The following is a 13326-nucleotide window of genomic DNA, read 5'->3' on the forward strand; positions in this document are numbered from 1 at the left end:
GGCTGTGAGGGCCGGCCTTTCTGCTACTTAACCACAAATCATCGGCGCGTGGGTGAAAGGGACTTGAAGCTGCTGCATAGCCCTCCACTTCTATCCAAAAGCCTAGCTCCGTGAGCACGCGCAAAGAAGTTGGAAAGCTCACAGCCAACTCGCATGCTAGGTACTCACGCTCGCTCATTGACATCACCTCCACGTAAGGTGCAACAAACACACACCTAGCCCAACAGCGGACGTCTTTGCCGCGCCTCACTACCTTTGCATTATCTGTTTCGGTGATCTTCGCCATCAGTCGAACTGCCGCTTCCTGCAATATCCTTCCATATCATCCGACAGCTTCGTACGGCACGCTTGATCGGCGATACCACATCGGCAGAGAGATCTCAAGATGGACCCTATTCCAACCACACACGAAGCCAAAGGCGAGCCCACGTCGGTCAGAGAGCACGTCCTTCATACCGGTGCCTCGATGCTCCAGAACTTCGACCCCGTCAAACACATTTGCGCCCACCTGCATGCCGCCCATACGCCGTTCGATGACCCTGGAAAAGCGGTGGAAGCGCATCACTATTGCACGATATTGAACGAAGACATGCGCCAATGTATCGTCTACGACGGCAAAGACAAGAATGCGCGCTTGATCGGCATTGAGTACCTGATCACTCGCCGTCTTTACGAAACCCTGGACCCGGAGGAGCGCAAGTTGTGGCATTCGCACGTCTTCGAGGTCAAGTCTGGCCTGCTCGCTCTGCCAGTGCCGTCCGTTGTGCCCGATAGCGTATGGGTAAGATATCAAGCCATTCGCACAGACGAAAGCTCTCGACCGTCACCGCCGCAAGCTTGGATGTATCCATGCTAACCCTGCAATAGGAGGCTGCGGAGACGGCGGAGATGGAAGCAGTGATCGGCATGTACGGCAAGGTATATCACCTCTGGCGTACTGATTTGGGCCATCAAATCCCCCTGGGCGCCCCACAGCTGTTTACGAGCTTCACCTCCAAGGAACAATTTGATTTTGATGGCTTCGCTTCCGAGAGAGATCGGCGGCTAGGGACGGACACGCAGGTAAAGAGCGTGAAGCGGGCAGCAATTGCAGAGCCCGAGATCCACGGGGACGCCGACGCAGCGTGGAAGAAATGAATGCGCGGTAGGGCGGGCGCGTCATGCTTCACAGCACAAGCACCATGACAGATTTGTGGACGGGAGAAAAAAATGCCATTGGTGACGTCGGGTTTCTTCCGTCCTGCTACGCACGCGCCACACTTCCACCCTGTGCCAAACTCCTCGATTTCGTAATGCGCCGTGCTGGTGACGGGATGATTGCACCAATGAAGTTAAGGGCGGTTGCGGCCGCTCTGCGCCACCAATCTGATCTTCCTGGTTCGCCACATCGTAAGCCCCAAAGTGGTCACTTTGGGTGGAGAGGAGGCTTTTTGCCTTTCGAAACGCGTGGGTGTCACAGCAAAACGGCGCGAGAGCCTTGGGGTGGCGTCCAAGGTCAAGGAGCTGAGGCAGGGATAATGCGTGCGGGCAATGGAATTGCGCACAAGACCTGGAGCTCTCTTCACGCGCATATGTATGTATCGAGACTTCGGTCAATGTGTCGGTCATGGATCAAGCCACGCAACGGGCAAGTCTTTCGCGAGCAGTCGCATACGTCAGGGTTGCGGGGACGACGAGGGATTGGCACGAGTGTAAATGAGATCGTCGGCGAAAGGGGCCAGGGCAGAGGCACGCCTTCCAATCAGGTCATGACGGTGTCTGCCAAGTAAAATGCCAGGCGGTGCGGTGCTTGGGGCTAGAGCGTCTGAATCGAGACCAAGTGTGGCGGAGAGGGCGAATCGCGGTCAATCGATTGTCGCGATGCGCGACGCCGGTAAACGAAACGAGGCCGTGACGTCACCGGCATCATCCACCCTGCCCAGCCTGGACCGTGCCTGCCTTGTACCTTGTTGCACCGCGCCAGCCAGGCCATCCAGCAAAACTTGATTGTTGTCCTCCCTCCCGCCCATTCATCCATTTCGCATCAAAGCATCTTCATCCTCCTCACCTCACCCTTTACACACATTGAGCACGTTATCGCGGCTCCTTGCTTACACTCAAACCACTCTTGCTACCTCTGCATTCGCACCATTCTCTGTTGACAGTCATTGAAATCGTCCTCATCGCCCTAGTCCATCCAGCATGGCTACCGCGGCCGTGAACAAGCCGACAGACGTCAAGGCGCGCGACAAAGATGTCAACGCCAAGCTGCAGCTGTATGGCATCTACGCCGCCTTTGCCCAGGGCAAGGTCCCCTCAGTGAGTCTTCATTGTCCAGCCACACGGCCTGAGTCCCAGCTCACTGACCACCACGCCAGAACAAACAAATCGATGTTGCCATGAACAGCGCGCTCGAATGGGGCCCCATGCAACGACCCTCCAACAAGCTGTCCGCAGAAGGCCACACCCTCGTTGCCGACCTGCGCGACGTCATTGAGAAGGCCAAGGTCATGCTGCTCACCAAGAACGAGGGCAACCTGCTCCAAGATTTCATCTGGCAGACCCAAGACATCTCTGCCGAAGGCGTCAACGGCCCCAACGCCCCATTGGACAAGGACACCGCGAAGCAGCATGGTCGCGAGGCCCTCGACGGCCTTCGCACCCTCGGAGAACTCATCATCACCAATGGCCAGTTCCGGAAGCTCTGTAAGTGATCTGCCGCTCATCCGAACACTCCGCCGCTTGCTAATCTGTCCACAGTGAGTGACTCGACCGTGTTGTTGCGCGATATCGCGGGCGACGCAGCCGAGAAGGCCGCCAACAAGGTGAACCCCAGCGATGAGGAGCTCTCGCAAATTGACGCCCCGGCCGAGGACCACACCTGGCATGACAAGCCCGACTACAACGGCATCAAGAGCAATCTGCAGGACAAGCTTCCTTTGAAGAAGCAGGATGCCAAGGATGCTGCAGCCGATGCCGCCAACCAGGCCCAGAACACCGCCAATCAACACAACAACGCAAATGACGCCTCCAAAGCCGGCGCCAAGGACGGTGCGGGCCAGCTCAAGTCCAACCTGTCCTCGCGCTTCGATGACGACCAGAAGGAGAAGCTGCGCCAGTACCGCGAGCGCACCAACAACTACTTCAAGCAGAAGGTGCCCAAGGAGCGCCGCGAGCAAACCATCTACCGCTTGAAGAAGATGATTGTTGAGATCCAGACCCACCAGGATTGTGAGTGCTGCGATGTGAAGCCAGCTGACATGGGGACACGAAGCTAACCGTTTGTAGACAACCGCGCAATCGACACTCTACTCCGCCTGGCCGAGGAATACGCAGGTCATGGTAAAAACCTGGCTGGAGACAGCACAGGAACTGTGAAAGGTGCCACCGGTCAGGACAGTGTACAGGTAGCTCAAGCTGACTTGCGGGTGAATATTCTAGATCTTTATGAACGAAGTCGGCCTGCGCTGACAAACATCAAGGAACTCCTTGAACGCTTCGCCAACAGCACCTCGTTCGACGACGTCATCGACGCAATCAACCAGATTTACCGCGATGCCGACCAAGACCCCGAGCTGAAGCAATGGTTCAAGGACCTCGACAGCTACATTCGCCGCCTGCTCAAGGAAGAGGGGTATGTGCTCGAGGATGCTTCCAACGAAGAGTGGAACCGCCTGTACGACCACGGCAGATTCTTGCTCCGCGACCGCTACCGAAACCACACCGATCGCATTGTGGAGGAGTTCAAGTTCTTGGGTGGGCAGTTCGACTCCGACCCGGAGAACAAGGCCTTCGCCGCATCCATGGACAAGCTGTTCAACGACCTGGGTAACGACGAGAATGGCAAGCCCACGTTCAAGCCTCATCTCGTCAAGGACTTGACGGAGGTCTTGCTGCCGGGCTTCTTCGAGCACATCCGCTACGTCCCCATTCCTCGCATCGAGTACTCGGACAACATGATCGATGCCATTGTGGAGAACCTTGTCATCGAAGGTGACAACCTTGCTCCGAACATCTTCGAGTTTGGCAGTGACAACCACTGGCGCTGGGGCCGCAAGGGCGCGGCGAGCAGGAACAAGAACAAGGTCCTCCTGTCCGCCTCCGGCATCCAGATGGATCTGCGCGACGTCGCCTACTACGTCAAGAAGAAGGAAGGCTTCCCAGGCATCACCGACAAGGGTGTCATGGACGTCTTCCTCGGCGGTTCGGGCTTGAGCTTCAAGGTGGCCATGGAGACTGCCGACCGCACCGACAGGCAGCACTTCTTCAAGATCAACACCGTGAGCGTGGACATCCAGAACATGAACATCAAGCTGAAGCAGTCCAACCACAAGCTGCTGTTCGGCCTGTTCAAGCCGCTGCTCCTCAAGGTCATGCGTCCCGTCATCCAAAAGGTTGTCGAGAAGCAAGTCCGCGACAGCGTCACTCGCGCCGACGCCTTCCTCTGGCGCGTCAAGCAGGAGGCCGACCGCGCCCAGGAAGAGGCCAAGGCGGAGATCCAGAACGACCCGATGAACGCGCCCGAGAACATCTACAAGCGCTACGCCGGTGCCTTCCAGAGAGAGATGCAGAAGAGCAAGGATCGCGCAGAGGCGGCGAAGGCGAAGGCCAACAAGGTTGCGGGCTCGACCAACATCGCCATGACGCAACAGGACTCCATGTTCAAGAACATCTCTCTCCCTGGCGGCATCTCCACCAAGGCCACCGAGTACAAGCAGTTGGCCGACAAGGGCGACAGGTGGGAATCTCCAGTGTTCAGCATTGGCTCGGCCAAGGAATCGTCCAGCCTCCCATCCGTGTCCAAGCCGGCTCGCAAGCCTCACGCCACCACTGAGATGACTCTCAAGAGCAAGGAAGAGTCCGTCATCCCCACCGGCTCCGCGGTCAGTGGCCGGCCCGTGAACGACACTACCCCGGGAATCTAATCGGTTCTCCGGTCCCAATCGATGGGAGACTCACGATGACTCGTTTGGATGCCAATACATTCGTTTCAGCGGCGTTTTCAGACCCTCCGAGAAGATACCCTTGCCTTTGCATTTGTTCTCTGGAGAGTTGGAATCGAAGGGAGAGGCACGGTCGTGTGTTTGCGTGCGGTGCTTTTTTGCTTTATACATTGTGATACCACTTGCTGCGTTTCCAACGGAAGCACATTCGAGGGAAAAGTTGGGGTTCCTTGCCTGCTTACTTTAATAACTAACACCGACACTCCTCATCAGCGGCAGCCCTTCTTCGTTAGTTTGAGCGTCTTTAATAAGAGTCGTGATTACGTTTTTGCAACCAGTTCATGCTCCTTGCTTTCCACTTCTCACCAACGTCTCAGATTAGCAATGTCTAGAAGGAAGAGGCAGTCATGGTCACGTGATGGCTTACTTAATGTCGGCATCGCTGATGTTTCGGACGACGTTCCCGGTCCTGTCTATTTCTTTCGCCATGTGGACGCGGAACTTCAGCACAACACCAATGGAAACGACCATTCTCAAGCAGCTACCTTGCTATTGAGGACGGCACCGATGCCCGAACGTGAGCCTTTTTCCAATTCTCCAAACAACATGCGCCGCTGGCTGGAGGACTATGGCGGACGCCGAACCATCAGTATCACCCGGTGGAAACTCTGATACAGGGGACAGCAATGGAGTGGTTAAGGGGTCTCATCGAGGCGGAGCTGTGGCCATGCCCTCGTGGTGCGCAAAGGGCCTGTCCGAGGGCAAGAAGTGGTGGGGAAAGACTGGCATCACGTGGTCGATAGCCCGTCTCATGTTCAAGGGTGCTCTAACCCCGACGATCATCCTGGCGGCTTATCAGAGTGACGCCTGGTCGGCCCAATATAGCACCCTTGGATACTTGATTGGAGTCATGGCCCAGCTCTCGTTGGTAACGCAGCCGCGCGCAAAGTTTGTTCAGACCAGTACGTTCGGAGCCTCTTAGTGCAGTTTACGACTCCATCCAACGAGCTAACATGTTCGCCACAGTGCTGGTGCAAGTCCTGATGGTGTGCCTGGCCACCGCACTCGCAATCCTGGCTTCGTACTGCTCGGTTCAAGCGAGGATCAGCTCTGAAGGCTATACTGGACCGGGTACTGGAGGTCCGGGGACCAGTGGAGAGGCGTCTCGAGGCGCGGAGACTTCCACTTACAACAGCTCTGCCTCCGCGGTAGTAGGAGTCTGGCTGTTCATCGAGATTTATGGCGTCAGCGCGTTTCGTGCACATTTCCCACAATACAACCTCCCCAGCATTCAGTTCGCTATTGTGTGAGTTCCCAAAGTCCAGGTATGATGACCAACTGGAGACTAACCACCGAGCAGTACAAACGTAGCGCTCACTTATGCTCCGCAGTTCAGCACTATCGCGCAGGCCGAGTCACTGTGTCTGCGTTTGCTATCCGCTGTTCTGTCTGGGTTCGCCGTGGCTACCGGGGTTTCGTTGCTTGTCTTCCCGCTGACTAGTCGACATTTGTTGTTCAATGAAATGACCAACCTGATCACGCAACTGCGAGCCGCCGTAGGGGCAAATCAAGCGTATCTATCGAGCTTGGAAAATACGGATATGTAAGTCTCGGATCGCTGATTTGTGCTGCGCACATCATCCGCCATCAAAACTCCTTTCCTCTCGATTAGACTTGCAGCCTGATATAATTGAATCTCCAGGTTTGCAGCACAACGGACGAATACCGCGGGCGAGAGACCTCCTCAGAGCCCTGAAGCCCAAGCACTTCAATCCAAGATGAAGGCAGTATCCGCCGTCCAGGCCAAATGTGCCACCAACCTGACCTTTGCCGTTCGCGAAGTTGCGTTTGGCAAGCTTGGGCCCGATGATCTCAAACAATTGCACAAGCTCCTGCAAGCCATTTCGATTCCAATGGTGGGTCTGAGCTGCTTGTCTGCCATTTTCGAACGCATCAGTGAGGAAAGAGGGTGGGATCGTGCCAACCGCTTCCCCCACGCCAGCCGCTCGGACTCCCTCGCCCACCCGGAGCAGGGAAGACTGGAGTCCATCAACGAGTGGCACGAGCTCATCGGGGTTCTCAAAGAACCTTTCGAAGGGCTTACAGATGTCATCGACGCGGGCCTGTTACATTGTGCAATCACTTTGCAATTGTCGAAGGAACCAGGAACGCCACCCAAGGATCGCGATGACGAGTCGCGCGGAGACACGCCTAGACCTGGTGACTCCAACTTTGGAGAGTATCTCTCGCGTCGGGCGGATCAATTTCTCCAAAGCAAGCAGATCACCCTCCGTGTCTGGTGTAATCTGCACGACATTCAACTCCCCAACGATTACTTTACAGAGCGAACTCAGCCAATCATTGAGCTGCCTGCCTGGATGAAAGACACTGCATCTGCCGAAAGAGTCCGGCTGCGTACGCAGCTAACGATACTATTGTATGTTGAGTTCTTGTTGTGGAAGCTGGCCAGGAGAACACACGACCTGGTCAAATATGCAGACGACCTCAAAGCGTCTGGCAAGCTGCGCAGAACCCGCTTCGTCTTACCAGGCTACAAGCGCTTGCGAAAGTGGCTTTTCAGTGCGATGCATGGGCAGGATGCTAGTGAACACGACTTGTCCGAGGCGGCGCAGGTTTCTCTGGGCCAAGCGTACGTATCGCTGCGCAATCACATTGCGATCTTTGTGCGAGCAGGATGCTTACAATGTGACTATTTTTTAGATATAAGAGGAAGAAAGATCCCGAGCATCTGCCACCGAAAACCCAATGGGAAAGATGCAGCGATGTGTTCCGACGATCTGCCCGTATCTTCGGCTCTTCAGAAGTGAGTACGGTCTGAGTGTATTGCGATTCATACTGATCCAACACACCCGAACAGTCCTTGTTTGCATTTCGAGTGGCCACAGCCACCCTTTCCATTGCAGTCATAAATCTGCTTCACATCTCCCAAGTCTTCTTCACGAAAGAACGACTATTCTGGGCGCAGATCATGGCCAGCATCGCAATGGTCCCTTCCGCAGGTCAAAGCCTACGGGTCTTTATGCTCCGAATATTTGGGACGGCCGCAGCTATGGTAGTTGCTATTGCCGCGTATTACATCGTGGATGGAAAGACGGCAGGGATTCTAGTCTTGTACTTTATCTTCAACTTGCCGGGGATGTAAGTTACAGCGCCCGGGGCCCGGGCTTCCTTTTGAATTGTCGCTAATGATTGCTTCGAACGGATATAGGTTTGTAATGCTTCGATTCCCAGCCATCGTCGCGGTCGGTTTGATATCCTCTATTACGTTGACTTTGATACTTGGTTATGGGCTTCAGGTGCGAAAGGTCGGAATACAGAGAGCCGAATCCAATGGGCAAGAGTCCGTATCACTCAGTCTCGTTCTGTCCGATGTGCTTGCTGACATCTGCGTGATCTGGCATACAGATACTACCCGGTCTACGAACTCGCCCCAATCCGCTTGCTCACGGTCATGGCGGGGATCTTTGTCGCATGGATATTCTCGGTATTTCCGTATCCGATAACCGAGCACTCGCAACTGCGAAAGAACACGGCCAACTCCCTCTACCTACTCGCAAACTACTACTCGACCGTGAACGAAACCACTAAGATCAGATTGAAAAGAGGTGGGTACTTCGATGAGAGCATCAAGGGGAGCGCAGCGCAAAAGCTAGCCAAAGCGAGGCTCAAGGTTCTCTCCAAATGCAACGCTCTGCTCGCCAGCATGCGCACTCAAACGGCCTTTGTGAAATACGACATTCCCGTCGGCGGCTCGTTCCCCAAGGAGCGCTACCAGTCGATTACCGAAAGAGCTCAAAGCATCTTGAATTTCATGTCTCTGATCAGCATTGCCTCGACCACCTTTCAAGACCTTCACGAAGGAGAGGACCATGCTCGATACGAATGGGTTCGAAACCTGCGAAAGCTGGCAAAATCGGCGGATCTGTCCTCGCATTCCGTCACGACTCTGTTGTCGTTGTTGTCTGCGTCGCTCAGCAACGCTCAGCCACTCCCTCCATACCTCCAAACGCCCGATCCGCACACCCTGGCCGACAAGATGGACCAATTGGATCCCGAACTGTTGTCCGTGAGACACATTGCCGAGCCGGGCTATGCGAGCTTTGCAGTCATTCAGATTGCCTCCACGTGCATGATTGACGATCTCAAGGATCTCTTGGAAGATGTCAAGGAGCTGGTGGGTGAGCTGGACTTTTCATTCCAGGATCTCGACACTCCCCTGGCGTCCAGATCGATGATTGGAGAAATTCATCGCCTGCAGCCTGGTGATGCCAAGGACGATGGAGGGGACAAACAAGACTGATGGCGAGTAATACGAGCATTGGCATCTGTGCAAGAAGCCAACACGATTTTATAGATTTTTCCTGTATAGCACTTGATACACCCATCAATCATCCATCACTGCAGTGAGTGAAGTTGTGAGCCTCTGTGACAGAATTCGTGACATGGCTTGGCGTCGGAAAAACTTTGGACCTTGTCTCCATCGTTCGCTCTATAGCACACCCGCGCAACACGTTTGTTCAACTTTCCAGCTCTTCCGTGTGGCTTGACCGCATGCAATAGCCCATCATGACCTCTACAATCGGCATTCCGATCAAGCTGCTCAACGAAGCCACCGTGAGTTGTCCGAATTGCATCCGCAGAGCATGCCGGTGCTTACGATGATGTCGCAGCTGACGAGTTTCGTGACAGGGACACCAAGTGACCGTTGAGATCTCCTCGGGACAGACGTATCGTGGAAAGTTGGTAGAAGGTAGGCCAAGGTGGACGACAAGCATGACGCGTGGCATTGCTAACCTCGCGCGCAGCCGAAGACAACATGAACTGCCAACTGGAGAACATCAACGTCACCCAACGCGACGGCCGAGTCACCCATCTCGATCGTGTGTACATTCGCGGTTCGCATGTGCGCCTCTTCATCGTCCCCGACATGCTCAGGTGAGTGCCCGGAATGGAGTAGGAGGGCATGTTAATCCCAGCTAATTGAATTCGACAGGAATGCGCCCATGTTCCGTTCACGAAACCTTCGAGGCCGAGGTATTGGGTTGGCGAGAGGAAGAGCTACGGTGAACCGGGCACGTGGCCAGACAAGGAGGGGATGAGCGCGCGATGACATCTCAATGAACCCAGGAAGGAATGCTGTATACGGATTCTCGGAGAAGCAGCAATGTAGCAGTGGAACGAGGAAACGCCACGTCTGGCCTGCCAGATCCAGGTTCTCGGAGGTGAGAAGACTGGCGAGAGAAGTGAGGAGACTGCACAACCAACCCGAAGTCGCGATGGCATCGTGTCTGTGGTGCAGCGCAAAGGCCAAGGTGGAATTGCGATAGACGCCTCAGGCAGCAACCCGACCAATTTAGTTCAAAGCACGTGAAAGGTGCCTTGCTCTCCCACTTTCCGTACTTCCCACCACTCGTGACCTTCTTCTCAAACGTACAAGATGTGGAATACGTCCTTAGTGCATTCGTCGCAATGGAAATCCGGAACTCTCGTCGAATCCTGATTATTGGCAGCGCGCAATCTGGTGCATTGAGAGTGGTGCAGGGTGAGATGGCCCGACGGCGCTGCACTCTTTGCTCGCTTCTAAACAGCACCTCCAGATCTGACCGGCACTGCGCCTTCGCTTAATGAGGACGGCAGTACAGCTGGATTGACTCACGAATGGGACATCGAAACCGCCTACTACACCGCCAAAGTGCCGATATGGATGGATGAAGTCCGCAGTGCCGAAGAATGGAAGACCGAATTTCGAAGACCGGAAGCCAAAGAAGTCGTCGAGGCGATCGGAGCTTGGGTATATTGCTTCGAGCGGTCGTCTGACAGCAATACCATCACCAATGTCAAAGCGATTCTGGCTGCCATCCAAGACGTCTTGGAGGAGCACGTCGGCTATGCTGCGAATGCGGTCATGTTGGCCGTGGCGGTCCCTCGGAGCCATATCGCCACTTCTCAAGACATCGATCATGGGGAATGGGAAGACGTTTGTCTGGAGCATGGATTCGAGTTTATTGACTACGCGAGAGAAGGAGCGAACGAGTTTCGCGAAGAGACTGGTTTTGCCCGCTTGAAGGAGGCGTTGGAGGCGAATGAATGGGAATCCACTGCCGCTGATGGGGAGGAAGACGAGGCCGACCTTGACATCCATGGCCTCGATGATGACGAGCATTCCACTGGCTTTGCACGAGATGAAGCAGAGATGACGGCGGAACTGTTCGGGATGAAAGCGGCATTGGCTGATCACGATCACGATGCGGAACCTGATGACTTCATGTCCTTAAACGAGCAGGCAGGTCAGGTTGACGATCTGGACAGACTCATGGGAAGGCTCCTGGCAGTCAAGGAGCAGAGCGCCGGTCTCCCAGAATCGGAGCGAAAGAGGTTGGCCGCGAAAGCGGTGAAGGAGCTGATGCGGGAGTAATTGCAAACCAGCTCTGCATGCCACACGACTGAAACACGCTAGATGAGTGCACCAAACGTTACAGACGGCTCTATATCACACCTTCCTGTCGAAGTTTATTGATTTCAGCGTCACCAACGCCGAAGTCCGCCAACACTTCGTCAGTATGCTGGCCATGGAGCGGCGGAGGCCGCCGAATGGTAGGTTCCGTGTCGCTGAACTTCACCGCTGGTCCTAACCTGATGTTAGTCGCTGCCTCGATACGAAATGACTGCTGTACATGCCGAGCAATGAGAATTTCCCCGACGTCGCAGGCTCGAACGGCATTTCCACGACCATGTCTCGTGCTGCCGTCTGCGGGTGCTTGAAGACTCTCTCCATTGTGTTGATCGCTCCATACGGTAGCCCGCTTCCATCGAAGGCTTCGAGCCACTCATCCGTAGTCTTGAGAAGGAAAAGTCCTTTCAATATCTTGTTGAGCTCGTCTCGGTTCATCACGCGGGAATAATTGTTCTTGAATCGCTCATCACTTGCCAGTTCGGGCTGACCGAGGATCGTGCAGAACTTTTTGAACTGCACGTCGTTGACCGCCCCACAGACGAGATAGATGTCCTTTGTCTTAAAGGCATCGTACGGAACAACGCTGGAGTGCTGGGAACCCCACCTCTGCGCTTCTTGACCGAGATTTAACCAGGCCATGGCACTCTGGGTTAGTAGAGCAATCTGCGTTTCGAACAGCGAGCCGTCGAGCTTTTGCCCTCGACCAGTATGGTGACGGGCTTGCAAGGCTGCCAGTATGGCGCCGTGCATGTAAAGACCGGTAGTGAGATCGGTGATGGCTATGCCAGCCTTCACTGGAGCGCGGTCACGCTCACCCTGAAGGTGAAGAAGTCCCGCTTCTGGGAGGGCTTAGACTCGTTCCTGTGTCAAGACCATATGGAATGCATGTGCTCACTATGATAAGGCGTCAGCGTGAGGACTCAGATGAGATTCGCACAATCACCACCCACCCTGCACCTGTGATCATGTCGTACCCAGCGCGCTGCGCATACGGGCCGTCAGGGCCATAACCTGTCGAATCACGCATCAAAAGCTTGCGCGCAGAATCTAGTCAAGATACACCTACCGGAAACGCTTGCGAAGATCAGTCTCGGGTTGATCTCGCTCAACACATCGAACCCAAGCCCAAGCTTCTCCATCGATCCTCGTTTGAAGTTTTCAATACTACAGAGCATCAGTGGGAGAGGTACGGCTGCAGCGACTGAATATCATGCTCACAGGATATCTGCATCCTTGACCATGTCCAGGAAGATCTCCTTTCCGCGAGCATGCTTCAAGTTCAAGCGAACGGATCGTTTGTTCCGATTGCAAACGGCGAAGTAGACGGACATGGGCCCAATATTGGGCTTCCACGCCGCCTCTTCGTTGGCAAGTCGGATGTATCGAGTATCATCCCCTCGTTCCGGATCTTCAATTTTAATCACGTCGGCCCCATAGTCGGCCAGAATCTGGGCACAGTACGGGCCCTAACCAAAGAGTCATTAACAGCCATTATTCCATTGGGCCTCGACTGATGCCTCACCGCGAGAACTCGTGACAGGTCCAATACACGGATCCCGGATAAGGCAGCCGCGGCCGAGGGTGATGAATAGGATTTCTGGGATGCTTTAGGTCTCGACAATCGCCATCTTGTGCCATTCCGTCTGGATAAAATACACGGCAGTCCTTGCGGCCTAGCAAGGAGCGACCGACTCGCCGCAGACTGAATTGACTGCATTGTTCGTGGCTGTTAATCGCCGCGGATCGTCGCTGCTTTTAAGTACCTCGACACAGCCTCGGTCATCGGTTCGGGTTTCATATCGTGGTCGAAGACACCCCGCACTCCGTCAAAAAGCCCAGCCGACTCTCTCAAGACCTGCGAAAAGATGTCGACATGAAGTGAGGGGTTGGCACAGGCGTCTTTATACCGTCATCAGCACCTGCATCTCC

General features: G+C 54.9%; 7 protein-coding genes across 7 annotated transcripts; 6 read left to right on the forward strand and 1 right to left on the reverse strand.

The window, feature by feature from the left end:
* The first annotated feature begins 4 nt into the window (after positions 1–4).
* Positions 5–1148, forward strand: BDY17DRAFT_72758 (uncharacterized protein). The gene is made up of 3 exons (XM_033738657.1): positions 5–110; positions 161–781; positions 868–1148. The coding sequence occupies exons 2-3, from the start codon at positions 386–388 to the stop codon at positions 1135–1137; spliced, it is 666 nt and encodes a 221-aa protein (XP_033592767.1). The 5' UTR covers positions 5–110; positions 161–385; the 3' UTR covers positions 1138–1148.
* BDY17DRAFT_72751 (uncharacterized protein) lies at positions 1009–1846 on the forward strand. The gene has a single exon (XM_033738656.1). The coding sequence runs from the start codon at positions 1161–1163 to the stop codon at positions 1767–1769; it is 609 nt and encodes a 202-aa protein (XP_033592768.1). The 5' UTR covers positions 1009–1160; the 3' UTR covers positions 1770–1846.
* Positions 1847–1962: 116 nt separating this feature from the next.
* On the forward strand, positions 1963–5276 carry BDY17DRAFT_275936 (uncharacterized protein). The gene is made up of 5 exons (XM_033731989.1): positions 1963–2298; positions 2358–2685; positions 2740–3210; positions 3268–3360; positions 3421–5276. Exons 1-5 carry the CDS (start codon positions 2182–2184, stop codon positions 4902–4904), a joined length of 2493 nt encoding a protein of 830 aa, XP_033592769.1. The 5' UTR covers positions 1963–2181; the 3' UTR covers positions 4905–5276.
* A 457-nt stretch (positions 5277–5733) lies between these two features.
* Positions 5734–9174, forward strand: BDY17DRAFT_239035 (uncharacterized protein; the record flags this gene model as incomplete). The annotated part of the gene is made up of 8 exons (XM_033730337.1): positions 5734–5884; positions 5949–6228; positions 6283–6525; positions 6625–7572; positions 7644–7746; positions 7801–8081; positions 8152–8283; positions 8349–9174. Coding segments are annotated over 8 exons (2964 nt in total), but the record flags the coding sequence as incomplete, so codon positions are not given.
* Positions 9175–9443: 269 nt separating this feature from the next.
* BDY17DRAFT_291060 (uncharacterized protein) lies at positions 9444–10346 on the forward strand. The gene is made up of 4 exons (XM_033732605.1): positions 9444–9557; positions 9633–9693; positions 9749–9878; positions 9937–10346. Exons 1-4 carry the CDS (start codon positions 9510–9512, stop codon positions 10040–10042), a joined length of 345 nt encoding a protein of 114 aa, XP_033592771.1. The 5' UTR covers positions 9444–9509; the 3' UTR covers positions 10043–10346.
* A 66-nt stretch (positions 10347–10412) lies between these two features.
* On the forward strand, positions 10413–11358 carry BDY17DRAFT_246709 (uncharacterized protein; the record flags this gene model as incomplete). The annotated part of the gene is made up of 2 exons (XM_033730751.1): positions 10413–10485; positions 10541–11358. The coding sequence occupies 2 exons, from the start codon at positions 10413–10415 to the stop codon at positions 11356–11358; spliced, it is 891 nt and encodes a 296-aa protein (XP_033592772.1).
* A 70-nt stretch (positions 11359–11428) lies between these two features.
* On the reverse strand, positions 11429–13207 carry BDY17DRAFT_331646 (CoA-transferase family III domain-containing protein; the record flags this gene model as incomplete). Its single annotated transcript, XM_033737889.1, has 6 exons — positions 12920–13207; positions 12616–12863; positions 12464–12561; positions 12355–12408; positions 11622–12236; positions 11429–11571 (listed from the first exon to the last, which is right to left on the reverse strand). The coding sequence occupies exons 1-6, from the start codon at positions 13112–13114 to the stop codon at positions 11429–11431; spliced, it is 1353 nt and encodes a 450-aa protein (XP_033592773.1). The 5' UTR covers positions 13115–13207.
* Positions 13208–13326: the final 119 nt, after the last annotated feature.

This window comes from Neohortaea acidophila (assembly GCF_010093505.1).
Source record: "Neohortaea acidophila strain CBS 113389 unplaced genomic scaffold BDY17scaffold_2, whole genome shotgun sequence".
NCBI lineage: Eukaryota > Fungi > Ascomycota > Dothideomycetes > Mycosphaerellales > Teratosphaeriaceae > Neohortaea > Neohortaea acidophila.

Coding starts and splice junctions, on each gene's coding strand:
- BDY17DRAFT_72758 (XM_033738657.1), top strand. CDS start 386: ATGGACCCTATTCCAACCACACACGAAGCCAAAGGCGAGCCCACGTCG. Junction 782..867: donor TTGTGCCCGATAGCGTATGG/GTAAGATATCAA, acceptor ACCCTGCAATAG/GAGGCTGCGGAGACGGCGGA.
- BDY17DRAFT_275936 (XM_033731989.1), top strand. CDS start 2,182: ATGGCTACCGCGGCCGTGAACAAGCCGACAGACGTCAAGGCGCGCGAC. Junction 2,299..2,357: donor CCCAGGGCAAGGTCCCCTCA/GTGAGTCTTCAT, acceptor CCACCACGCCAG/AACAAACAAATCGATGTTGC. Junction 3,361..3,420: donor CAGCACAGGAACTGTGAAAG/GTGCCACCGGTC, acceptor TGAATATTCTAG/ATCTTTATGAACGAAGTCGG.
- BDY17DRAFT_291060 (XM_033732605.1), top strand. CDS start 9,510: ATGACCTCTACAATCGGCATTCCGATCAAGCTGCTCAACGAAGCCACC. Junction 9,558..9,632: donor AGCTGCTCAACGAAGCCACC/GTGAGTTGTCCG, acceptor GTTTCGTGACAG/GGACACCAAGTGACCGTTGA. Junction 9,694..9,748: donor TCGTGGAAAGTTGGTAGAAG/GTAGGCCAAGGT, acceptor CCTCGCGCGCAG/CCGAAGACAACATGAACTGC.
- BDY17DRAFT_72751 (XM_033738656.1), top strand. CDS start 1,161: ATGCTTCACAGCACAAGCACCATGACAGATTTGTGGACGGGAGAAAAA.